Below are 27518 nucleotides of genomic sequence, written 5' to 3' on the forward strand. Positions count from 1 at the left end.
GTAAAGCGCTCACCTAGCATTTGCAAGGTCCTGGGTTCAATCCTCAGCACCACATAAAAATAAAATAAAGATATTGTGTCCAACTACAACTAAAAAATATTAAAAAAAGATTACATGTATTTGTATTAACTATAGTAGCCAGAATTTTCTTTGTTGAATTTAACTTTTAGTCTCCTGTGGTTTCCTTTTTTAATCCCATACTATGATACTAATCCTTAAGAGCAAAATAATCTACCAAATGAAGGTAGTTAAAGTAGGAAGCAGTTGTTATTTAAGTATTATTTTGCTTTGATATTTCTTCCATTATAGTATGTGGCAACAGAAACCAGAATTCTAGGTGATATTGAATCTTCTTGTCTTTTTTATTTTTATTTTCCCCTTCTTTTTTTTTTTTTTGATATTGAACCCAGGGTCACTTTAACCACTGAGCAGTATCTCCAGTCCTTTTTATTTTGAGACAGGGTTTCACTAAATTTACTGAGGTTAGCCTCTAACTTGTGATCCTTCTTCCTCATCCTCCTGGGTTGCTGGGATTTCATACATGGTCCACTACACCTGCCTGAATTTCCTTGTATTGAATTTACTATATTCTTATTCACTTAGAATTAATAGTTAATTGTATCCATCCCTGCTGTCCTGTCCCTTTACCCCCACCCCCATCCTGATACTGGGGATTGAACTCAGGAACATGCTATAAACCCAGCCCCTTCCCCCTTTTTAAAATTTTTATTTTTGAGGCAGGGTGTCACTAGGTTGCTCAGGCCGGCCTCAAACTTGGGATCCTCCTTCCTAAGTCCCCATAGTAGCTGGGTTACAAAGCGTGCATCAGCTGTCTTGTTTGGCAATAGTTGATTGTATTCTGATCACATTATCAGATGGTTTATATAGGACCAGAGCCCTTTTTATATAGCATTAATTTTTGAACCTTAGAGACCTGACAACATACCTAATGACCAAATAATCTTGTATGGAATCTTCTTATTCTCTAAAGCCTATTTTATTTATATTTATTTATAAAATAAATAATGTGAAAGAGTTCTGTGGAAATGAAGGACATCACAGGGTTGCTGTTTTTTTTTTTTTTCATAGAAAAGTTTTTCCTAGGTTTTTAGTTACCATTGTTTTTCTTCATTTGCATGAAGTCCATCAGTTCTAAGTAATTGTTATGTTGAGAATGCAGTATAACCTGTTGACTCTTAAACTTGAAGAAATTCTGGGAGAAGGTGGCTTGAGCAATACTCTGTAAACTTTCTTATCAGGGAGAATACTGCTCCCTCTTTCTCATTTCCAGTTTAAAACTTGACCTGTCAAGAGCTTTTCTTAGCAAGGAAAAAGGAAAACAGTGTTTAAAATTTTATTTACTCTATCACTGAGCCAATAAAAACACAAGTTAAGGCCCTTTAAAACTATGTAGGTGTTTGCTGACTAAATATGTCATATTCTCTAAGAAAATTGATTAAGTTGCTCCTTTTTTCTTGTGTGAGAAATACCCAGGAGAATGGACTAAGCTCAGTCCTTGTCTTCAGAGACAGCCACTGGTGAGGATTTTAAATCCAAAAGAGCAGTAAAACCATAAACACCAGCAAAATTACATCATCGAATGTTCACTCAATTAATCTTGACTGTAAGTGATAGAGGGTGCAGTGTTTGAAGTCTCAGGAGCATAAAACTTATAGAATAGAATTTACTATATGTGACAGATATACTTCAGATCAATATTAAGGCCAACTAATGAGGGGTGGGAAATGAAAGGAAAGAAAAAGAGGGCAGCAAGGGTGTGTACAGGTGTCTCTGAGTGGGGGTGATGTACTGTTGTGATTAGTAGGACTCTGAGTCATTATTTGCAATTATTGTCCTTAGAAATGTTGATTAGCTAATAGTCATTGTTCATACTTTCATTATATCAATTCTTAAGCCCAGAGATAGCAGACATTACCAGAATAGCGTGGTGGCAGCACCCACGGCTTAGGTTCTGGCAGCATCTCTCAGCGGTAAAGGCCCCAAGGCCCTTGGGCTAAAACTCTAACTTAATCCATAATCTTATTTGTGTATTTTGTTATTTTAATACATTGTTAAACTTTATTTTAATCTTGCCAGTATATGGTTTAAAAGTAAATAGTACCAAAGCTTACAGTAACAAAGAACACCCTTCTGTACCCCCAACTCCCACTGTCCTAGATGCAACTTTTTAAGTGACTTCTGATATTTTATTGCATATTTCTAAAGAACATGCTTACACTGCTGTTTCCTGATATTTTTTCAATTTTAGTCATCTGATGACTTTCTTCTTCAGAAGATGACGATTTAGCTTTTACTTCTTCTGAATATAGTTATTCAGTGTTCAGAATTTCTTGTTAATGAAATGAGAACAGAGTGTTACAAAAAAAATCATTTTGTTTTATATTCTGTATCTGACTCTGTGATTACCCCTCATTTTAGTGAGACATATCTTTCCTGCTAAGAAAGAGGAAAGAAAGATATTTTTTCTTTTCTTTTGTTTTCTTTCTTTCTTTCTTTATTGGTATTGGAGTTTATTTATTTATTTATTTATTTATTTGGTACTGGAGTTTAAACCCAGGGGCATTCAACCCCTGAGCCATATCCTCAGCCCTTTTTATATTTTATTTAGAGACAGGGTCTTGCTAAGTTGCTTAGGGCCTTACTAAATTGCTGAGGCTGGCTTTGAATTTGCGATCCACCTGCCTCAGCCTCCATTCTGAGGATTCTGAGTCATTATTTACAACTATTGTACTTTTATTTGGTGTGTTTTCCATTTATTTGGTGGGTCTTTTAGTCTAGAAACTTGTCCTTTGGTCATGGGTTAAATTTCTTACTATGGATTTGATAATTTCCTTCCCCCCCCCCCCCCCCCCCCGCCCTCCTTCTTTGTGTGTTCTGGAATTCCTGCTAAATGGAAGCTGAACATCTTGGATTGTGCCTCTTTTTCTTTCTTTCTTTTTCTCCCTCCCCACCTCAATCATCCTCCCTTCCTTCTTCCCTTCCTTCCTTGCTATGCTTTTATCTTACAATTCTTTTTAGTCTGTTCTCAAGGAGAGTTTTTTCAGTTTTGTCTTCCAGCCTTTCTGTTAATTATTCAAATTATTATTTTCATCAGTTCAAGAATATATTCATGCTTTTTTTTGGTAACACCCTGTTCTTATTTTATAAATTCAATGTCTTCTTTCTGAGGCTATCATTTATAAATGTGTTTTGAAGTTGTTTTCTGTTCTTAGCATACTTTGTTTATCCAGAGTTGTTTTACTGCTTGTTTTGATCTCTGTCTTCTCAAAGGGAACCTTTATTTAAGTACCTAGTGACTCTTGGTTGTCATCCTATGTTAAAGAATGAGGCATTAAAAACAACTAATTCAGAGATTTTTTTTTTTGTGGGTCAGGACTTGTCAACTGTAGCCCTCATTGTGGTGTGATTGTGCAAGAACTCTCATCTTCAATTAGGTTCCTAAATGTCAGCAGTTCCAGATCTTTTTTCTCTTGTACCTATTAGTTTTTTCAGGGACAGTCTTCAGAGTTCCTATGGGGATTGGGAGTAAGTAAACTTGGCCGCCATCATTCTGAGAGCCTGGCAGAGGAGGAGGATTGGATGGTCATCTGTAGACTTCTGTGTCTCCTGACTTTATTTGTCATCTCACACTGAGCTGATCCTCAGCTGTGCCTGGTATCTGGAGTCCAGGGATTCTCTTGTCAAACTGTTTTAAACATTAAATTCCAGCATCAGGAATGGCAGGTGCTTGGGTGCTACTGGTTTGGATAAGGATCTTATTGTTCCTTTTACAAACTTCAAACTTCTTCACTTCCATCCCTACTCTTGCCTTTATCTCATTGCCAAATCCTTATTTACCTTTTTCCTCTGCTCTTGAAGCTATTCAGTGTTTTTGCTGAAATATGTTTGTGTTGTTGGTTCTTATCTTATAGACAATTAGATTTTCTGGTAATTTAGTTAATTAGCCTATTTCCAAGCACTTTTCCTTCTTCAAACCTGCATTTGAGTGGCTTGGATGTGTCGTTAGCCTGCATCTGCCTGTTGGTGCTCCCCAGATTCTGTCTTCTGAAGGAAGATCAAGACTTTTTCTGTGGAAGATTTTCATTTTTGGAAATTTGTTTTAGTTTTACCTCAGTTAAAATTCAAATTTATTGATCTTACTTCAAATGTGTTTATCCAGACTCAGAAGTGTCACATATTGTATTTTTTAAAAGAAAGTATATTTTCTAACTTTGTAATTTTAAAAATTCTAAGCACATAGTAAAGTCATTAATGTGGTGATTATTAGGAATATTTGTTTTGTTTTGCTGTGCTGGGGATGGAACCCAGGGCCTCACTCATGCCAGGTAAGTGTTGAACCACTAACCCACACTCCCAGCTCTCTAAATCAGTTGTAAATTTAAATGTCAAATTGAGAAAAAAAATTTTAATTGCACATAAAAAGCTGATTTTTTCCATGTATGTGTACATATGTGTGTGTATAACTGCTTTTTTAATCACTTGATTTTTAACAATGACTGCTTTATTGATTGAAATGTACCTGAGTTACATATTAAAAAATGTACAGAATATGGAAACAAAGTGTGCTTTTCAGTTCATTGGTTTCAATTAGATAACTTATTTTAATTCTTGAAGTTTTACAGGTGAGAAGTTTAAATGCATTTACATAGACACATGTAGAGTGTAGAAGGATGAATTATTGAGGGCAGGGGCAATAAATATTTCTCCATTGGCTGTTTATTTAGATGCAAGTTTTGATTTTGTGCATTATATAAAAAAGAGGAATTCAGTTTCTGTGATCATATGTTGAATAATCATCTTTTTATATTACTAGTAATTATCGAACAATTCAACTAGTTATTCAGTACAATTCAATTAGTTATGTATCTGGAGACATAAACTGTCGTAGCCCTGTCCCCCACAGTACAGCGCTGAATTTAGAATGCAGTCCTTGAACAGCACGAAGAAACTTAATGTAATAAGGACTGGTGGACTTGATTCCAGGGTCAGAACTGGGTAGCCTTCCTCAGGCCTTCTCTGTAGCCTGTTAAGTTTGTTTTAGATGAAAAACTAAAGCAGCTGAATAGGAGCCGTAGAAGAGTAAAACAACAAAATCCAGTGGTCTGAGGTCACTTAGTAACATAATAATAATGCTCCCATTTCATGGTGTCGCTTCTTAGTGCTGCACATATCATGTACATTCCCTTGTTTAGCTTTGCTTAACTTTTTTTAATGAAGAGGAGGCTGAGCCCAGAAGTCTGGTGCTTTATTCAGGCACTTAGTGTACATGGTGTTGGGATTCAAACCAGATTATGAGAGTCTAAAACCTGTCATTTTTTTCACCATAGTAAAGCACTAGAATTTGAAGATATCATCCTTTGGTAGGCTAGCACAGATATTTTTTTAGTTCAAAATAGACCGTGATCCATCAGGAAAGTACTGTTAATTATACTTATTTTAAGAAAAGTCTTGCCTGGTGCAGTGGCACATGCCTGTAATCCTAGTGGCTCTGGAGGCTGAGGCAGGAGGATTGCCACATTCAAAGCCAGCCTCAGCAAAAGCAAGGTCCTAAGCAACTCAGTGAGACCCTGTCTCTACATAAAATACAAAATAGGGCTGGGATGTGGCTCAGTGTTTGAGTGCCCCTTAGTTCAATCCCTAGTACCCCCAACCCCCCCTCCCCCCAAAAAAAGAAAATTCTTCATTTACTAAAAGTTAAAAGACTTTATTAAAAATTATTTTTGGTAGCACTGGTGATTAAATCCAAGGGCACTCTACTCCTGAGCTACATCCCCAGCCTTTTTTAATTTTTTGGAGACAAGGTCTCAGGTTGTCCAGGCTGACCTTGAATTTGCAGTCCTCCTGATTCAGCCTCCCAGTCCCTAAAACAAAAGGCCAGTTGTGGTGCATGCCTATAATCCCAACTATTCTGGAGGCTGAGACAGGAAGATCACAAGTTTGATGCCAGCTTTAGCACCTTAGGGGCCCTTAAACAATTGAGCAAGACCCTATCTCAAATAAAAATAAAAAGGGCTGAGGATGTAGTTTAGTGATAAAGCACTCCTGGGTTCAGTCCCCATTACTGGAAAAAAACAAAAAGTAAAATTTATTTTTGAAAATTTTGTCCCTGCTGGGAGGCCGAGGCAGAAGGATCCATGTTTGAGGCCAACCTGGGCAACTTAGTAAGACCTTGTCTCAAAAGAAAAAAAAAAAAAAAGATTGGGGATGTAGTTAGTGGTAGAGTTCCCCTGAGTTCAATCCCCAGTACTTCAAAACAGGCAAGCAGTGGGTAGGAAAAAGAAAAGTTTGTTTCTTAGAAACCCAAACATTAGTATCTAAAAATTCAATTGAGGGAAGAATCTCTTTCCTTGCCACCAGGAATTGAAAGGGTTTGTGGGTGTGTTCTGACCAAGGGTTAAGGTGAAAGTTATTTCATTTTACAGGAATGAAATTAGCTTTCTGTTGTTCTTGTACCAAATTACCATAAACTTAGAGGCTTTAAACAATATAATATGTATTATCTCATAGTTTCTATAGTTAGGAGATCCTGTTTGAGACTCACTGGGTGAAAATCAAGGTGTCAGCAGGGCTGCCTTTCAGGCTGGAGGCTGGGGGAAGAATCCACTTCCAAGCTTATTCAGGATGCTGGCTGAATCTGCTTCCTGTGGTTGTGGGGCCAAGTTCCCCATTTCCACGCTGGCTATCTTCCTGGAGTTGTCCTTAGCTTCTAGAGTCCTCTCTATTGCATTTCAGGTACCATCAATAGCTTATCAAACCCTTTTCAAGACTAAACTCTCCTTCTCTTTCTGCTGCATCTTCCTGACTGCCTCTTCTGTTTTCATGTGCTTTTATTTTGTTTATTTCTATGTGGTGCCCGGGATTGAACCCAGTGCCTCCTGCATACTAGGCAAGCACTCTACCACTGAGCCACAATTCCGGCCCTCATGTGCTTTTAAGGGCTCATGTGATCACACTGGGTACTCAGGATGAATTCCCTATTTTAAGGCCAGTTGATTAGTAACCTTAATTCTACTTGCAGGGCAGCACCTGGATTAAATAATCAGCAGATAGGAATCTTCAGGACACAGTTCTAGAGTTCTGCCTACCACAGTTACTTCTATAACAAATCACTTCTACAATAAATCTCTTAATTTTTCAGCATTCTGACTCCAGTTTAATTGTTCATACTTTCAGCTATGCAAAGTAAAAATGATTACCAGAAAAAGTAGCATAGTATAACTGACATTTTATGCTTTTTAAAGTTGATTCTGTGCTAATGTTGTCTTTTATACTAAAGACCTTTTTAAAAACAGATTTGTATCTTTAATACGAAGTTAAAAAAGACATCCTTTTTATTTACTATTTATTTTTTTGAGTCAGGGTCTCACTGTTTCTCACTTCAGGCTAGACTTGAACTCCTAGGCTCAAGGGACCCTCCCACCTCAGTTTCCCAAGTAGCTGGTGTGCTTCACTATACCTTGTTCATTAATAATTTTTTTAAACAAAAAAATTTTTTTTATTCTGGAACATTTATCTTTGATATAAAAATCAGACCTTTGTTTTTTGTGGTCTTGATATTTTGGGTTAATATTTACAACTCTTTTGAAATGTAGTTTTTTTCCAGATTTGTTTTTATTATATTCTGGTTTGTAGAATATATTTCTTGTAAATATGTGGATATACATTGGTGAAAATTCCAGATATTTTGGAAGAGAATTATTTTGGGTCTCTAAGCATTAGAAACTTGGTATTATAAGGAAGACAGATTTTTACTATAATTCTGGGGCCAAAAGGTGAAGTCCAGGTATTTTTATTTTTAGATTATCATTATTGGAGTAACAACGCATATATATGATAAAATTATCAGTTTAATACAATTGATAACAGATATGCATTAGAGCACAGTACTATAGCTAATATGTTGTTATTCATGTATCCCAGTTATATGTTACGTTCAAACAATATATTTGAGTTGGAATATAATTTGATTCCAGTGTTGTTCTATCAAAATTAATTGCTCAGATATTGTCTGTGTGACAAAGAAATCAATATCTTCTGCTATATATTATTTCTTCTTAAAATTTTAAAAACTTTTAAATTTTGTCTAGTTTTTCTTGGTGCTTTATAATTATACTTACTAGTGGAATTCACTGTGACATATTCATACATGCACAACATAATTTGATCATGCTCATCTCCCAGTACTTTCCCTTTCCCTTTCCTTCTCCCTCCCTAATCCTCTTCCTCTATACTACTGGTCTCCCTTCTATTACTAGTACATTGTAATTGTGTATAAAAGTGGGATTCATTATGGTATATGAATATATATAATAGATGGACATAGCATAATTTGGTCAATTTTGTTCCCTAGTATTTTCCTGTTCCTTTCTCTCCTCTGTCTTCTTAGTTCCCTTCCTCTACTCTGTTGTTCTTTTTTCTTGAGATTGTTTTTTTCCTTTTTTCTTTTTCCCCCTTCCCCTCTGGCTTCCACATAGGAGAGAAAACACTCAACTCTTGACTTTCTTAATCTGGCTTATTTCACTTAGCATGATATTCTCCAATTCCATTTACCAGCAAATGATATAATTGTATTCTTTATGACTGAGTAAAAACTCCATTGTGTATGTATACCACATTTTCTTTATCCATTTGTCTAACAGGTACTTATGAGTCCATAATTTGGCTATTTTATTATTTCTTTAAAGCATTCATTGAATAACATTTCTGCTCCTGCGTTCAGAGTCCCATTCTGATAATTGGCAACATATCTTCCTTCTTCTATGTTAAAGAATGTTACTGTTATTAAAGCGATGGAAGGTAACCATACCTCTAAGTTAGCCCTTTACCTTTGCAAAAACGTGCTGGTCATGGCTCTGTCAGGTAGGTAGGGTAAGAGTTGTCATGCCCATGGTTTGGTTTACTTATAGGCCAAGGTGTCCTGGTTCACAACCATGCCAGGAGCTTTTATACGTTGTTTCATTTAATTTTTTTAATGCGTTGGTTACCTTCCTCCCTAACCTCCTTAATTTTCTTCACAGCATATATTACTGAAATCATTTAATTACTTTATTGTATAATGATTATCTCTCCCATAGGCCCTAGATCCAGAGACTTTGTAGCACTGATGCCTAGAATAATACTGGCATCAGGTATTCATATCTTAGCCAGTGTTACATAGGTAGTAATTAGCATGGTCAAGGTTAGAACTCTTTGGACTGGGGTTATGGCTCAGCGGTAGAGCACTTGCCTAGCATGCATAAGGCACTGAATTTGATCCTCAGCACCACATAAAAATAAATAAATAAAGGTATTGTGCCCAATTACAACTAAAGAACAATTTAAAAAAATTAGAGCTCCTATACTGTTTATTGCAAATCTGTAGGCCATTTCAGTATAATTAGTTCTCAGGCAGTGTTTTTATAATTTAAGAAGTGTTTTTATTAGGACTTATGCTCAGTTTTTCGAGTTTAGATGTTCCAGGTAAAAAAAGGCCTACAAACTATGGATTGATTGATTGTGGATGGTTGCTTTGGCCTCAATGGAACTGAGATAAATCTTTGTTGGTTTACTTAACGTAGATGCAACATTATGGGCTATTTCTTGACAATGATGTGATCACCTGTTTTAAAGTCTGGTGAGGAGAAGCTCTTTGTTAATTCATATGATTTGTAAGTTTCATGAGACACTTAGGATAAGATGTTCTGTGATTGCGCTGGCCATGGATGAAAGCATTTCACGTGGCCCTTTCAAGTCCTAGTCTGCTTAAGCTCCAGAGAATTCAGCGAGACATCTGCTGCACAGGCATTTGAGGGGTTGAGGAGTGTGGGGTCTGGATGGACTCCAGATAGAGGCTTATCAAAATGCCATCTGCATCTAGAGGCAGTACTTCTTTTCAAAAACATTCATAAAGAAGTTTTGTTTTTCAGGTCTCCTTTTTACTTAAAAAAAAAAAAAATTGTGTACTATGTTTTATTCATCACCTACCTCCTAGTCTCCAGTGTTTGTGTAATGCTTAAGCACATGGTATCTTTTCAGTACATGTTAAAAGTGTTACACTTAGAGCTTATTTTATGTTTGCATAAAGCATCTTCTATAGATGTGGACTGAATTTTTTTAAATGATTTAAGACTAAAGGTAATAAGAATAATAAAGAATAGCAGTCTGGAATTTTAAAAATATTTTGTTTTAGAACTTCTTCCTTTTTTATAGCTTTATCAATGTTTCACATGTTTATTAATGTTTCATATAAGCTTTATATATTTAAAGTGTTGTACAGTTTAATGAATTTTGATACATTTTTACATCCTTAAAACTGTTGCCAGTATTAAGGTAGAGAACCCCATCTCTTTCTCCCTTCCCATACAAGTTTTACATAAATGCACTGTATGGTTGGACCCAGCCATTTCTCTTCTGAGTGGTACTGGAGAGAGATGAATACATGTCAGCTTTAAGACTTACACAGGAATGTTTGTAAGACCTCTGTTCATAATAACCTCAAACCAGAAACAACTTAAATGTGCATCAACAAGTGAATGAATAAACAAGTTGTGATATATCCATACAATGGAATATATTTAATAATAAAAAGAAATGAACTATTAGATTGAAAACTGCCTTTTTCTTGAACATGTTTTTTGCTTGACTTTTGTTTTTATTCTCTTAAGATGTGCCCTAAAATGAAGGAAACTAATCTAATATTAGCTGATTTGTTACTGATGAGTCATAAATGGTTGCAAGTTATATTTGGGTAATCAAATATTCCTTAGAGTATTTATGATTCTTCATGGTGGGGTAAATCAGAATAGTGGGAGTAGAATGAAGAAGAAAGAAAAAGCCTTCAGATTTGCTGCTGCACAAGTAGGATTCTTTCAAGTCTGGTTTATGAACAATAAAAGTTAGTTTTGGGGGGACCTGCACACCTTCTGCAGCCTTGCTCACCTCCTGGGGAGGCGCCTCCCCTGTGCCTTCAGGGACAGCAGCCTTGGCCACAGACAGCAACCCGTGCTTTACAGTTCTAAGTAGGTCCTTAACCATGTGTCCTTAACCACGCAGAATTGTTTGCCTGAGCAAGTTATTCTTTAGGAATAATAATTTTTTAATTTTTGTTAGACTCTGGTTACAAAATCAAAAAACTTTTGAGTAATATGCCCCAACTTTATTTGATTGTATTCTTTTTTCTTTACAGAACAGTAAGTTTTGTTGTTGTTGTTTTAGTTTTTGTTTGGAACACATAGCTTTCTAACAAAAAGAATCTGAATCTTAAACAATTTTTTAGAAATATTTTGTTAAAAAATGTGTTCATTATTATTTTTAGCTAATACTAACCTCTTGCTTACTAAGTAGCAAATGTTGTTCTAAGTTCAAAGATTAGCACATTTAATCCACACAACCTCCTGGTGGTGAGTCTGATATTATCCTTTTTTTTAAGGGAATGGGATGAACAGAGAGGATGAGTAACTTGCCTAAGGTCACACAACACAGGTAGTCTGGTTCTAGATTGTATTGCTGTCTTCTGCATGGTGGTGAATACAGGTGATAAATTAGATTTGATAATGATTTTCTTGTGTAAGTCCAGGTGATGAATTTTATAGAAATTTTTCTATAACTTTATAGAAAATTAAAACTTCATCATTGTATAAAGTGTGAGTGAACAGGGTTGCAATAAACTTATGAGGACAGCAAACTTACCACTTCCTCTACTTAGAAGCTAGGAAAATGATGTCACATTAAAACCCTGATGTAATTTTACAATAAAGAGGTTTTTTTTTTTTAAGTTTTGATTTCATTTGATTTATTTATGCCTTTCAATTTCTTCTTAGGCATATTACACCTGAAAAATTTTATGTGGAAGCTTGTGATGATGGAGCAGATGACGTACTTACCATTGACCGTGTGTCCACAGAGGTCACCCTTGCAGGTATTGTATAGCTTGAAGTGCCCGAGAAAGATTTTATACTAAATTACAGTCATTAAAATGTTATTCAGAGTTACTTCAGTGTGTGGATCCCTGTATATTTTGGTTTTGCTTCTCTGGGTTGTGAAAAACAAATTTTTTCAGTTTTGTGGGACACTGATTTTTAAGTAGATTAATGCAAAATAATTTGGTGATAAATTAATGTATCATGTGGTTTTACAATTAGAATTTCATATTTCATTGGCTTAAAGATTTTAATTTACCTCCAGATAGATTCCATGTTCTTGTTAAAGTATAATATTTGAATAACCTTAGAGCAGGCATTCAGTTAATGTTCTTCGCGTAAAGTGAAAAATATGAGAATGTTTTCAGTGAGTTAGTGAACTGTAAGAAATGTGTGACTATAAAATTTCCATTTCTTTGGTTATTAGATTATTTTGGTAAGTACCATGCACAGTTTCCCTTTGATCAAATGGAATTAGAGTTCTTTGATAATTTGGCATTTTGTAATTGTTGCTTGGTGGCTGTTCTCAAGATAGCTGATTAGTTTTAGCCAATGTTTGTATACCTGTCCTAAAGTTTATTTACACTACTGCTCCTTTTTGCCATAGTGATATAAGCTCATGTTTTATAAGAGCTTTCAAATGGGTGTGTTTTCAGTTGTTGTTGGTTTTTTTTTGTGTGTGTGTGTGTGATACTGGTTATAGAATTCAGGGGCACTCAACCACTGAGCCACATCCCCATCCCAATTTTGTATTTTTATTCAGTGACAGGATCTCAGTCAGTTTCTTAGCATCTTACTTTTGCTGAGGCTAGCCTTGAACTCCTTGATCCTCCTGCATCAGCCTCCTAAGTGGCTGGAATTACAGGCGTGTGCCACTATGCCTGGCACCACTTGAATTTCCTTCCTTTTTTTTTTTTTTTGGTGGTTCTGGGTATTGAACCCAGGCCTTGTGCATGTTTTGACCTTCCGTTGACATGTTATGTGTAAGTAGAGAGTGTAGACCCATTTGAGTAGACTGAAAGCTACTGGTTTAAATGTGAAGACGATGATGATACCAGTAGTCATCAGTGGGCACAGTGCTTTGAGCAGTCAGTGGTGATGAGGGCTGACTCACTCACAGTTTCTCAGTGTTTCATTTTACCAGTAGCTCTGCAAACTGTGGTCACGGAAAGAAGGGTTTTTTTCCTTCCTTGGGAAGCTATCATATATGCTAGGACTTATCACAGTTTTATTGCTGTCATCCTCCAGTTAATATAATTTACAGCTTTATCAGTAGTACATTTGAGTTTACCAGATAATCTCAATATATTTAGAATTTACTCAGAGCTATTCATTCATGCACAGGCATTTCTATTTTTCATGTTGTAATTGTGACACAGATAGCTAAGAATTACAGGCATGTGCTACCATGCCTGGCAATACTTGAATTCCTTCCTTTTTTTTTAATTGGTTCTGGGGATTGAACCCAGGCCTTGTGCTTGTGTTGACCTTCCATTGACATGTTACGTATAAGTAGAGAGTGTATTGGATTCTTGGATTATTAAGAGAAAGACAAGTGAATTTTAGACCTTTTCTGGAGTTACTTTATTCAGAGTAACAGAATTACTGGTTTGACTGCCTTTAAGAACTAGGCCTTGGGTTTATGGCAATATTTTAAAAATGGCTTTTAGGATGATAAGTTGCAATTTAAAGGAAAGCTTTCTGCCCCTGTTAATTTGGGAAACCTTGGGTTAAGCAGTGGAAAAGTTTTTTATTTTATTTTTAATTACAGTTGGACACCATATCTTTGTTTTATTTACTTATAATTATATAGTGCTGAGGATCAAACCCAGGGCCTCGCATGTGCTAGGCGAGTGCTCTACCGCTGAGCCCCAGCCCCAGCCCCAGCCCCAGCCTCTGCCTTCTCAGAGCCTTTACTTTCCTATTGTGCGTGTGACTTTCTCTGTAGGAGGGGGACTAAAGGTAATTGGAGATGAAGCAAAATGAGCGTATTTGACTATGGGACTCTCCCTCTTCCCTTTTGAGGCACTGTGTTTTCAACTAGAGTTCTTCAAAATGCATTTGTGAAACATTAACTGCGAGTTTTGAAGTGAATCCTGTAAGATACTCTGCAGTTAATAAGGGCATCATTGATAAAATCAAGGTCAAGAATGGTGCCTTCCTGCATACCTGTGAATTGTGGCTAGACCCAAGGAGGAAGCTTTTTCTTCCTCTTTCATCCCTTGGATCTTTGCCTTCATATCCCACATTCTTAGATGTGAGCAGACAAGGCCTACATGTATTCAGTTAGTTGCATGTTAAGATTAAAAACTTATCTCAAACCTTTACTTCCATTATTTACTTTAATTCTCTTAAAGGAATAGGTTCTTAGTTTCTGGCAAGAGGTTGAATAAATTTGGTTGAAAATGGGCTTTAGAAATGGCCCATGACTGACCTGATGAGGAAGCTAGAGCATATTACTCAACACAACACCCCTACATGAGTAAAGGCCTTTATATATCATGTGTACATCTCCACCTGACGCTCTGCCACAGTGGAGGTCTGACATTAGGGCATATTGCTTTTTTAGAAAAATCATGCAAATGAATTTAGTTGAAGTAACTTGTAATCAAACTAAATTTCTATTTCTGTTGGTGAGCTTTTTCTGTGTAACTTTTTTTCCTTTGTTTCTTTCTTTTAAGCCAAGAAAGATGTCCCTCCTTCAGCTGTCACAAGACCAATATTTGGTATACTGGGCACAATCCATCTGGTGGCAGGTAAGAGAAAATAAGCTAAGATCAACAAAGAAGGCAATTAGAGTGTGAAAGTATACTTCATATCATGCTTTGGGCAGTAAAGCTCTAGGCTAAGTATTTGTCATTAGTTTCCCTCTCTCTTCTCTCTCTTTCTCTCTCTCTCTCTCTCTTTTTTTTTTTTTTTTTTTTTTTTTGTGGTTCTTGGGGTGAACCCAGGGCCTTGAGTATGTGAAGCAAGCACTCTGCCAACTGAGCCCCTGTCATTAGTTTCTAAAAATAATGCTCCTCAAATGGTTAAATTTATTAGCTTGGAGTTCCATTTTAAAAGAAAGATTTCATGTTTAGTTTTATTTTAAGTAGATTTGAAATCTGTCATCATTTATACATTTTTCATATATTCTGAAAGTATTTAAATAAAAATTTTGTGCATTGATGGATCAGGATATTCTATATCTTCAGCCCTATCTGGATATGACATAGTGTGTATGTGTTACAGAATGTTACTTGGTTTTGAGTTATTAAAAAGGTGGTTTGGGGACTGCTCAGTGGTAGAGCACTTGCCTAGCATGTGTGAGGCCCTGGGTTCAATCTTTTTAAAAAAAAAAAAAAAGTTGATTTTTGTTCATCTAAATTCCATTTCATTATGAATTGCATTCTGCCATTGTGTATAACAAATTAGAATAAATAAAGAATTTAATAAAGAAAAAATAAATTTAATTGAACTTTTAAAAAGTTGTTATTTCAGTCATTGTGCTAGATGTTGAGTTAGAAAAGAAAGTCTCTGTTCTGTTCATTCACAGTCTCATAAGAGAGCATATAAATAGTAGATTAATATAGTGCATTGTGACAAATTTTTGAAGAGATACGTATACAGGAAAACTTCCAGTGAGGACACTTGCAGGTAGAGGATTGAACAGGCCTTGAGAGCTGATCCAGTGAGGACTCAGTACTTAAGTAGTATGTCAGCCTCAGGTTCTATCCCTAGCAACACACACACACACACACACACACACACACACACCAAAAAACAAAAACCAGAAGAATTAATATAATGGGAAAGGGTTACTCTCTGTTTTATTTGTCTGGGGATGAGGCTGCCAGGATCATGTCGGTGTACTGTGCATGGACCACAGTGACTTCTTGATTCCCAGCAATTCATCCTTGTAATATTGCAGTAACCAGTGAGTTTACTCCCTGTCACATTTTTCTACCATTTAGAGTGTCTCCAAGGACATAGGAATGGTATAGAGGAGATGTTGCTCTTGGGTAGCAGATTTTGTGACTGTCATACTTCAAACCACGTGCAGGAAAATGATAGACAGAGACTTGTATGCCTTAGGGGTGATGAGAGAGGAAGTGTTTTCTGTCTTTTCTTTCTTCCTTTCATCCCTCTCTTCCTTTCTGTGCTGCTCATGGTACCCAGGGGCCTCAAGTATACCAGGCAAATGCTGTACCACCGAGCCACACTCCCAGTCTTCTTTCTCCACTTTCTACCTGCTAGGACCACTCCTTTGGTGACCAAAAGGTTTTGTGTTTATCTTTTTTTCAAACATAGGGCCTTGCACATGCTAAGCTAAATCCCCAGCCCCACTCTGTGAGACTTTTTTAATATTTATGTGTGTTTGGTCATACTTTTTTGTAGGTAATTATCTTATCGTCATTACCAAAAAGACAAAAATAGGTGAATTTTTCAATCATGTAATCTGGAGAGCAACAGATTTTGATGTCCTTTCTTATAAGAAGACAATGTTGCACTTAACTGATATTCAGGTAAGAACTGGAAGCAATTATTAATTGTAAGACCCAACAAAGTACTATGGGGCAAGGGGTTGCAGAATACAAAGTATATTTGATGAATTTCTTCTAAGCTTAATAATGAGGCAGCCTTTAGGGAAATGTCATTAGACCTAAGTTTTTACCTATCCATAGATGATATTTTAAGAAATAGTTCATGTATTTTATTGGTTTTAATGTCTTCTTTTTAAAATAATCTTTAAATTATGAAATTTCTTATAAACAGAAAAGGACAAACAAAAAATGCATCCAGATTTAACTTCATGTTTTCTGTAAAGAAGTATTAGATACTTTTGAAGTTCTGCTCATTTCATTCCCTTTTTGTGCAAAGTTTTCTTCACTTTTACCATATGTGAATAGAAGTAGTGGGTGTATGTGCATGTATGCACGTGTACACAGAATATATGCAAGTATTTGCAGGCAGTCCTTCTTTGCCTGATAGGAATCTATATGCACAGATGTCAGTTACCTGTCCCCCAACAACACAGTTTAAATTTTAGTTATCACAATAGATTAACTGAAGAAATAACTTTACAAAGATGAAAGTATGAAGAAGCAAATGACAACTGTGGAAGTGAAATTGAAATTGAATGCATGCAATTGAACATAAATGGAGCACAGAAGAAATAGCTGACTATAGGCATGCTAACACTGTCTTAGAGGCTGTAGTTAGGCTGCCAGAAGTTGGAGTGAAGGCAAACTTATATATATTAATGATGAAGTGACTGTGACAAAAAGGAAGAAGAGGAAGTGATAACTTCAAAAACCTTCATGATAAATTAGAACACTTGTGTTGGGACATTTAAATTGCAAAGTGTCAGAAACTGATTTAGACTTGGAAAGGTGTATGACGGTTTACCAAGGATGGAGTAGGTATTTTGTATCATGAGTTACATAACAGGGAAGAAGGCAAGCACTGTTAGTTTCCATTGATGAAATTTTTACAAAGAAACAAATATTTTTAATTCTTATGTTTCTAATGCTTGGAGTGTGCTAAAAATATTAGTTTTACTATTTTTTATTTCCATGTACATTTATAACTTACAATAAGAGAATTTTTAATATTTTGACAAACACTTTTAAATATCATGGAACAATCATCTTTCCTAATGATTTATTAAGATGGTTTAAGATTATTAAAGTTAAGATAGTATTATCGTTTTTACAGTTTCACCCACAGTACAAAGTGAAGATGACCTATATACAAACAGGATCTATTTTTGCTTGAAAGTGTATGTAAGACTTGGCACAAATGGCATTACTCTGTACTGGTTGAAACATATTATTTAAAAATAATATTATGGTTAGATATTTACACCTATGAATGTTTTCCAAAGTAATTTTATTTTATAGTGTTTGCCTTAAAAATGAAGTTGTATTTTTATATCCAAGATTACAAAAATGTTTGTTTCTGAAAGACAGTATATTTTTCTAAAACACATACCTTACTTGTGATAAACCTTTAAAACAATTAGACTATAGCGCTGTCTTAAATAAGTAAAATGTGGCATGTGATTTTTTATACTTTTGAGTCATGATATTTTTAAAGAAATAAAGATGGCAGTATTCATTTAATAACCCTGGAATATTTACCTGGAATGAATTCTTCCTCATTTCTGCTCTCTCTCTCTGTGTTGTCAGGCCCTGGAGCTAATGTTAGCTTTGCTTGCTACATCTGCTTTGACTTTACCTTCAATTAAAAAAAAAAAAAAAAGAAAAGAAATTTAAACTCAAATTAATAATTTGTAGTATGTAGATTTGTAACTCGTGGATTAACATGTTAATCATTTGGTAATCATTAGAAATTATCCCTCATGAATTTGTATGTTTCATTTGCCAAGTGAGGCTAACCAAGCAGGGTTGTTGTGAAGATTAAAGAGAATGAATGCAGTGTCTGGCATACAGTAGGTCATAATCTAAGATGATAATGTTTTGTTAAAACAACTCTTCTACCTTTTGGAATAAAAATTGTGAAAAGGAGTCCTGCCTAATCAGGTCATGTGATAAGACCCTGTAATATTTGTATGTTCTATGTAAGGAGCTCTCCTAGGTCCTCAGAACATAATGTGCCTCCCCTTCTCTGCCCAGTCCTTGTGCTGGTGCTGCTTAGTGACACTGGACTTAACACATGTTTATTTTGTCTTATTCTCATTTTGACAGATTTCCTTTTTTCAACTATGAAACATACTGATTTCCCCCTCTTTGTTTACAGTTACAAGATAATAAAACTTTCCTTTCGATGCTAAACCATGTCTTGAGTGTGGATGGGTTTTACTTTTCAACAACATATGATTTGACCCATACTTTGCAGCGGTTGTCCAACACTAGTCCAGAATTCCAAGAAATGAGTCTCTTGGAACGGGTAAGCTTGATCACTTATTTATTCTTAGTTTTCTTTTTAAAGGACATGTCTCATTCATCCATAAAAAAATTATTTTTTAATTTATATTTACTTTTTTTTTTTTTTTTTTTGTGGTATTAGGGATTAACCCCAGGTTCTCGCACATGCTAGGCAAGTGCTCTACCACTGAGCTATACCCTCATCAGTATTTTGACTTTTCTTTACTCTCAGGTATATATATTAGGATCATGTGTGGCTCTTTGAAAGCATACCATGTTTTAAGTGTATATCACTGTCTCAAGTTGAGGGCCCTGGAATCAATATGTGAACACAACCAAGATTGAGAAGCACTGGGGTAGATAGTCAAAAGTCTAGTCTAAACACACATGTAGGCGATTAGAATTTTTGCATAAATATTACCAGACTATCAAGTGCTGACTCTCAGGTTTCAAATCTTTCAGCATTGCATTCATTTGTAATTCCATAGATTTCAGTGGCCTGTATTGTTGGCAATATAATGAGGTTTATAAAAATCGATTTTCTAGCAATTAATGTTCTTTTGGTAGTGATATTATTTAAACATTTTTAAACTATAAAAGTAACAATTTGTTAAGAGCTTGAAAGTATTCTTTTAAGTTTTTTGGTTATTTTGCCTTTTTTTTTTAATTAGGCCTCAGATGATCTCAACTAGAACTTTCTGCTATTCAGGAAACTGAATAATTGCTGCTTTGATTTTTTTAAATTAACAAAACATAGATGTGTTTAGGGGGTAGCCAGAATTTAAAAAGTTGCTGTTATCTCTTAGGTTGGACCATATGAAAGTGCCAGTTATTGACCATTTTTAACCACTAAAAATGATACTTCCATATAGTTTAACCTAAATCAACATTTTAGTTGACTGATCTTTTGAGTAAAATTTTATACTCTCAATCAAGTAAAATAATAAATTCATATGTTAATTTATATATAGGATAAGCAGTCAAGAAGTTTGGCTTTTAAATAAAAGAGAGTGAAGTGTTTTTCATTGTTTATCAAACTTCTCTTGAGTGCCTGTCATGAACCAGCCACTGTATTAGCTAGTGGGGACCCAGAATGAAAAGCTGTGGCCCCTGCTCTGTGGAAGAGCATATAGTCTACTTTAGGAGGTGTGTGATAGACACATATATCTTAAATACTTTATCCTAGCTTAAAATTTCTTTATCCATCAGTGTTTTCATGTAGAAACATAGATGTTTCTTCTTCGTTTTCTTCTTCTTCTTTTTTTTTTTTTTTATTCCAGAAATTTAGAGACTGATTCTCACTGAGATGCTTAAGGCCTCGCTACATTGCTGAGTCTGGCTTTGAATTTGCAATCCTGCCTCAGCCTCCTGAGTTGCTGGGATTACAGGCCACATCACCATGCTTTTCTTTTTCTTTGGTTCCTGGATTCCAGATTGTCTTGTCTTTTGTTAATCACATCCATTCAACTTTCCAGTTTGAGTCTTTTAAAGATGAACACCTTAGAACAATTTGTGAGCAGAATCCTGTAGGTTTTTTAGTATGTTTCTTTCTAATCTTTCTTAGTTGCCACTTTCACTAATTCAGTGGCAATTTTGTTTTAGTGACTTGCCCCTTATCAATTTTTATTTCAAATCATTCAACTTCAGAGAAATAGCAATTTGTTTTTAGTTTTATTTCATTAATTTAGAAAACATTTAATTAATATGCAGTCATTCATCATTACGTAATGATGAATAACTAGTATGCCTGTCATAAACTAACTGGGAATATGTGTTCAGCTCTCAGTTAATGCCAAGTGTAAGGGCCATTCCCTATGAACTTTAGGTATGATTCAGCTGAGTGCTTAATACAGAGACTGCAGAGAGTTGGTCCATCTGCTGAGTCAAATAAACAGAGGTTGTTGAGGAGCTTCCTCTGTATTTTGAGGTTGAGTATCCGAGTAGCCAGAGAGTTAAGTAGAGGTTGCCAGATCCTAGGCCTGTTTAGGCCAGGAAGAGTTTGGTTCTTAGATGGCAGAGAGTCACTGAAGAATGTCAAACAGATAAGAGACAGGGGGTGAGAGAAATCCTCCTGTCAGCACTGATGCCAACACTGGAAGAAAAGGGGAAGGCTGGTGCAGTAGTGAGGCCGGAGTCAGATATTGGCTGAGAGGGATGGAGGGAGAAATGTAGAACAGAGTGTGGATTTTGAAGGAGATTTGGTTCTGGACAGTTGGCTAACGGAAGGGAAAGAGAGACCCTGAGAGGACTGCCAGGCTTCTCTCAGAGGCAGACAGGAGAGGGCAGATTTAAAGGGGGAGGATGTATTCTGGTGGGAGCCACCAGATGGAGACATTGATGAGTGTAGTTTTTTTTTTTTTCTATAGAAACTCAACATCACAGGAGCTATTTTATTAAGTTTTAAAACTTCTCTCAGGCAGATCAGCGATTTGTATGGAATGGTCATCTTCTAAGAGAACTCTCTGCTCAGCCAGAGGTAATGTAACTAACTAAAATCTGCTTACTTGTCACAGTTTTCATTTATACATATTATAAAAAGACATAATCACTAAGGATTTGGATAAATAATTGTAATTTAACTATAACTTACACATTTTGATCATGTTCTACCCTCTTGTATCATTCTGGATTGAAGAAACCTAATGTTACTGTAATCTTTGTTAGTTTTCTATCACAGTGACAAAATACTTGAGGATAAGACAGAAGTTTTATTTTGGCCCATAGTTTTAGAGGTTTCAGTCTTTAATTGCTTTTGGGCCTGTGGTGAGGCAGAACGTCATGGCAGAGAATGCATGGTGGGGCAAATCTGCTTACCTCATGGTGACCAGGAAGCAGAGAGAGAGAGAGAGGTAGGAGTGGGCCAGGTTCCCCATCCCCTTCAAGGGCACACTCCTAATGACCTAACTTCTTTCCAGTAGGCTCCAACTCCTGAAGTTTCTACCACTTCATAATAGGGTCACAGTTTGGTGGCTACTCCTTTAACACATGACCATTGGGGGACATTTAAAACTCAAATAATAGCACCAACAGAAGCCTTAAGTTAAAAAACATTGTTTTCTGTAAGAGAGCTGGAATGAGTCTTGGTGGATGAATAATGAAGAAATGAAGGACTGTGACTCAGTACCCAGGCTGAGTGGAAAGCTTTGCACCTGTCTTCCTAGGGTTGTGTGAGGCCCTTCTGTCTTGGAGAGAGACATGCCCAGATGCCACCTACCTCTTTCCTTTGTTTATGCAAATGAGTATAAGGAGGAGGCCCTGCTAGAAAAATATAATATTATTGATTCTAGGAAAATAGGCTTGTTTACCTTATTTCTTGACATTTGTTAGGCTTTTTTGAGAAAACTAGTTCCAAGCTACAAACAGCATGGAATGTCTTTTCCAGGAGGAGTGAATTGGTTGTAAGCAAACACTGAGAAGGAGGGAGGTATATATTCTGCAATTTCATGTAGTTTTATTAGTTTCCAAAATTTGAGTAATCAAGCCCAAATGATTGTACTGCATATCTAATGTAATTAGAGACATTCTTTAAAATGAAAAGTTATGTGAAAGCTTACTACCATGTTATGTATGTGTATTACCTCTCTGTGTATAAATGTATTTATTTATTTATTTATTTCTAAGATATGTTGATTCTAAATACATTGTATATCTTCATTTCAGGTTCACCGTTTTGCTCTTCCAGTGTTACATGGTTGTATCCTTACCTGATATTACTCTCTAGTTTCTAGCAGTCTATTAAAGTATATTATAAGATAGATTTGGAGACAGTGTCATATCTGGCAAGAAAAGAGTATTTTGGGATTAATGGAAATTACTACTGATAAGAAAATTAAACTCATTGACATGAAAATCTTAGCATTGATTATGAACAACTTTTTTTAAAAGAACTCTCAGACTAAATTATTGTCTCTGTTCAAGAGTTTGGGGGCTGGTAGTTTAAAGGAAGGAATTTGTGTACTATATTTTGCATTTATTTTATATTATATCGTGAATTGTGCAATAGAAGTGTGAACTTGTCTGTTTAAATGAAACCATTCCTTAGTAATTAATAAAGCTAGATTCAGGGACTAGGATGATTGACAGCTTGGAGAGGAGAAATGCAATTAAAAATTTTATTTGCATTTAAAGTAATGATAAAAATGAAAATCAAGTATAAAGAATAATGCTTGGGGAAAACCATAGCACAAATGCAAATTAAGTAGTGGTTGTATAATTGTAAGCTCATTTAAAAAAACATGTCCTTAGCAGAGATAAATTAATAAAAATAGGGAAGAGAAGTAAGCTGGCTCTTGAAGGATAGGTACAGTATATGCTAATGAGTGTTTGTAATTAGGACTGTGGTGTATAGAAATTGAGGTAATATCTTTTTATCAAGTAACCCCAAGAAACTTATTGTCACAACAGTCTTATTTACTCATTATGTTAACAGGATTTTATTATTATATTTGTTCTACTTAAAAGCAGGAAAGTAATAGAGGAAATGTTTTACATAGTTATGAAAGAATAAACATCAGAAAATCTCAGGATAAAAGGCTTACCTATTTCACTTTATTTTATTTTATTTTTTTGTACCAGGATTGAACCTGGGGGCACTTAATTACTGAGCCAAATCCACAGCCCTTTTTATTTTTCATTTTTTAATTTTGAAACAGGGTCTCACTAAGTTACTCAGGTCTCACTAAGTTCCTGAGGCTGGCTTTGAACTCATGATCCTCCTGCCTCTTGACCACAGGTGTATGCCACTGTGCCTGGCTCACTTTACATTTAAAGCATTAAATGAGCTTTTGTTTAATGTAAATTGGTGACTAGGAACATAGTTCCATTTTCACATAATATAGAGGTCTGCAAGTACAAAGGTCTAAGGCAAAAGCGTGGCTGGAGCAGAGTGTAGACAAGGAGAGGCAGGAGCAGTGTTCAGCTGCATTCTGTCATCAGCTGGGCGCAGATAACTAAAGAGTTTTCTGGAATAACTGTAGCTTTTACTTTCACTGTGTTGAAAAATTTTGAGGAGGGTTTGAGTTTGAAAATTGGCATGGTAAGACAGTGTCACTCTGATTGTGATATAGAGAATGGGCCAAAGGTGAGCAAGGGTGGATGGATGCAAGGAAAAATTAGGAAGAATGAATTGGAGTCATCCAGCTGAGAAGTGACATTGCCTAGGACCAGGGTGGAAATGTGACATTGGTGAAAGATGATCAGATTTTAGGTAACTTTTAAAGACAAAACCAACAGAATTTTCTAATATTGTACATGGTGAATGAAAAAGAGATTAGTGTGACTCTGAGGTTCTTGGCCAGAGTGTGGAGGTGGACTGGAGGTAGAAGAAGATTATCAGAGTCCATTTTGAACTGTTAAGCTTGAGGTTTCCATAGATAACCAAATAAAGATGATGAGAAGGCATTGGATCAGATGGGACTGGAGTTCAGGGAAGAAGTTCATGCTGGAGACAAATTTGAATATGTTCAGGGTATAGATGGCATTTCAAGCCATGGAACTGGATGAGGTCACCAAAGGAAGAAATGTACACAGAGAAGAGAAACAGTTATGGGAAAGGGGTGTCAGGGAGAAATGACCTGAAGGGGGAGGGAGTTCTAGATAGAGAAAAAATGTTAGATCTATGAACTGTAGTCCTCAGTGAGGATGAAGGACTTGAGAAGTGAGGATCCCAAGCGAGTGAGCTAAAACAGCAGGTCCTAGGGTATTCTACACTTCAAAAATCAGAGAAAAAGGAGATGGGGTTGTAGCTCAGTGCTAGAGCGCTTGACTAGCAAGTATGAGGCCCTGGGTTTGATCCTTAGCACCACATAAAAATAAATAAATAAAGGTATTGTGTCTATCTACAATTAAAAATAGTTTTTAAAAAGTCAGAGAAATGAATATGAACCAGCAAAAGCCAGTGAGGAAGAGGAAAACCAGGTCAGAAATAGGGTCCCAGGAGCAAGCAAAGTTTCCAAGAGGGTGTGAGTAGCTGATATGCTGCTGATTAGTTAAATATGATGACTATTGGGGAAGGAGATTATGTTTTTGCTTCTCCCTAACTAAGGGATATTACCAAATTTTTAAAGATTTAGGAGAAGGAGAAGACTCCATGCTGAAGGATGCCTGAGAATGGATGAGGTGGAGTGCTACACATGGGTAGAGGGCCCATCATGCTGTTAACCTACCACTGTAGAAGCCAAGCTGAGGTGTGGATATGGGTGCTGGTGGTTGTATGAATGTGGTAGGAGCATGTAGAGGACTTTTATCTTCACAGTGAAATAGGAAACCTTGTTATTGGTTGTGAGTGGACTGAGAGGAGTGTTGGAGGTGAGGAGACTGTGAAGTGGACATCCTGTGGAGTAGCAGTGGGTCATGCTGGGAGTTACCTTATTGATAAGAGTAGAGATGAATTCATTCACTTTTTAAAATTATAGTGTTTGTATTACAAGATATATATATATCTTGTAATCAGAGGGAAGTGATTCACAAAGTAGTCATATTTTCTGGTAGATTTAGCTCTCTAAGAGTAGGCTCATGTCTTACTCATCTTTGTGCCCTGCCTCTAAATAGATAATTTGGGTGAGTAAATGAATAATGCTGCCTTGAAATCTTCTCTGGTGTTGTGGGAGCCTAAGAAGAGCCATTAGTAAGTCTGATGATGCCAGGTAATAGGAATGAATCATTAGTGATTCATATTGCTGGGGTCAAAATGGTACCACCATTTTGTTTGGCATTCTCTTTGTGAATTTGCCAGCCCTCCTCCTGTGTGTTCTCAATACATTCATACCAGGAGATATTTACAGACATGCTCATAGCAACATGTTAGAGCAAAACTATGAATACAAGTTCCATCAGCAGAAGAATTAGGTCTTTTGTGGCATGGTCCTTAAAGATTACACATAGCACTGCAGAGGACTAAAATGCTTTATACAATGTTAAGATGAATCTTGGGGACTTACAGGGAAGAAAAAAAAAGGGCTTGAAGTTTATAAATAGTGAAGGACCATTTTTATAAAACTCAAAAACAAGCTCTGTGCTTTTAACTCATGGTTGCATGTATTGAAACTAAAAAGGGGAGTGGCTCCACTTACTAAAAACTTGTGAATATTCATGAGGAACCAGAAAAATTTGCATGTTCTATCCCTTTTTCTCTTAAGGACCATTGATATTAGGGTAACAATAGTCAAATATAGAAATGATACATATATTTCTACATGTTATATTTTTTTAATATTGCTAAGTTATTACTATGCACTCATGTTCTATCAATGGAAAATACTTCAATTGGATTCTCATCTCCAGGAGAAGTTGTTTCAGAGCTGGCGTGCGTTATTATGTAAGAGGTAAGCTTTTTGTCAGTGTGATTCAGTACCAGGTCATATCTATCTCTAATCAACATCTCTCTTATGATGATATGAGTGTAATCTTTTGTGTTTTGTATTCATTATTATTTAATAGCTTTGTTAAATATTTGTATCCTGCTTCATTATAATAGGTAGGTCTTGTGTGTTTTACTCCAACTAATGTAATCACATGATTACAACGTGCTACTATACGCTACTTCTTTAACAGCTCTAAGAGGAAAAGCACATTTGTTAGATGTTGGAAAGTACAGCTGAACTCTGTAGATTTCAATAACCTAAACTCATATTAGAATGTTCTTTCTCTTATTACTCTTGATTTATTTACCTGTGTAAAGCTAGACATTTGACCTCTTGCCTTCACTTTGTAAAATGTTTACATTTTGAGCATTTGTTCTATAGGTTTTATACTAGTGACATGCTAATTTGTTCAAATCAAGCTTTTAAAAGCTACATTAAAAGTTGCTCTTATTATGAAAAATAGTTCCTTCTACTTTTCTTCTTTTAACCAGAGTATATCAGATAAAATCCTATTAAATCATCAAAGTTTGGGGCCAGAACGATAGAGAGATTATTTGGTTAATCTCAGATTATAGATGACATAGCAGAGGAAGAAAGATATTATATGAGTGATCTGGCCAAGATCACAGAACCAAAATTTAGAGTTAGAAACTCTCTTGTAGAAACTAGGTTTTCTTTGATAGAAGTATATTTTATAATTGCAATTTTTTAATAGGCAGTAAATTTGCATATTTCAAATATTAAAAAAGATTTTAAGAGGTACTAAAAATGTCCGTCCCATTGTTGTCTTCATCTGCTCAGTTCTTAGTCCTACCAAGTAATCACATGTTAGTTTCTTGTTTATCCTTCTGGATAATTTTATGTTGGACAGATATGTGTTAATTATTTTTCTTCTTTTGTAGACAGTAGTTATACACTTTACATTTTCCTATGCCCTGTTTTCTTCCTTTTTTAAAATTTGGTATGTCTTGGCAATCTTTTCATAAAGAGATCTCTCTCACCTTTTCTTCTCCCTTTCCCTTTTCCATTCTTCCTCCTCTCTTCATTGTTAAAGTAACTCTATATTGTTTCTTAATTGGAATTATGGAAGGAAAAAAAAAACAGCTTATGCCTCTGAAGATAATATTAGGATTATTAAGATCAAGTCACTGCTAATTTGGCTCAATAATTTTGTCCTCTTGTGGTAATACATTAACAAAAACAATAATACTGCATACATACCTCAAAATGCTATATTTGAGAAATATATCACATAGAAAGGGTGCTAAGAAATATTTTGAGAGCTAAAAATCCATTGCTTTCTAAGAATTTAGTATTTTGTGTTAGGGACTAGCTTGAAAGTTGCTTTTGCTTAGCAAGCCTTTGTTAGC

At 35.7% G+C, this 27518-nt stretch overlaps 1 protein-coding gene across 1 annotated transcript in view; it reads left to right on the forward strand.

Moving 5' to 3' along the window:
• The window catches only part of Sacm1l (SAC1 like phosphatidylinositide phosphatase), a 54878-nt gene that overhangs the window by 5538 nt on the left and 21822 nt on the right, over positions 1–27518 (forward strand). The window contains exons 2-8 of the mRNA XM_076844585.1: positions 11820–11917; positions 14600–14674; positions 16296–16423; positions 18660–18809; positions 21204–21263; positions 22448–22481; positions 26008–26109. Of these exons, the coding sequence (XP_076700700.1) occupies positions 11820–11917; positions 14600–14674; positions 16296–16423; positions 18660–18809; positions 21204–21263; positions 22448–22481; positions 26008–26109 (647 nt within the window). The remainder of the gene's footprint in view (positions 1–11819; positions 11918–14599; positions 14675–16295; positions 16424–18659; positions 18810–21203; positions 21264–22447; positions 22482–26007; positions 26110–27518) is intronic.

Source organism: Callospermophilus lateralis, chromosome 1, assembly GCF_048772815.1.
Source record: "Callospermophilus lateralis isolate mCalLat2 chromosome 1, mCalLat2.hap1, whole genome shotgun sequence".
Classification (NCBI taxonomy): domain Eukaryota; kingdom Metazoa; phylum Chordata; class Mammalia; order Rodentia; family Sciuridae; genus Callospermophilus; species Callospermophilus lateralis.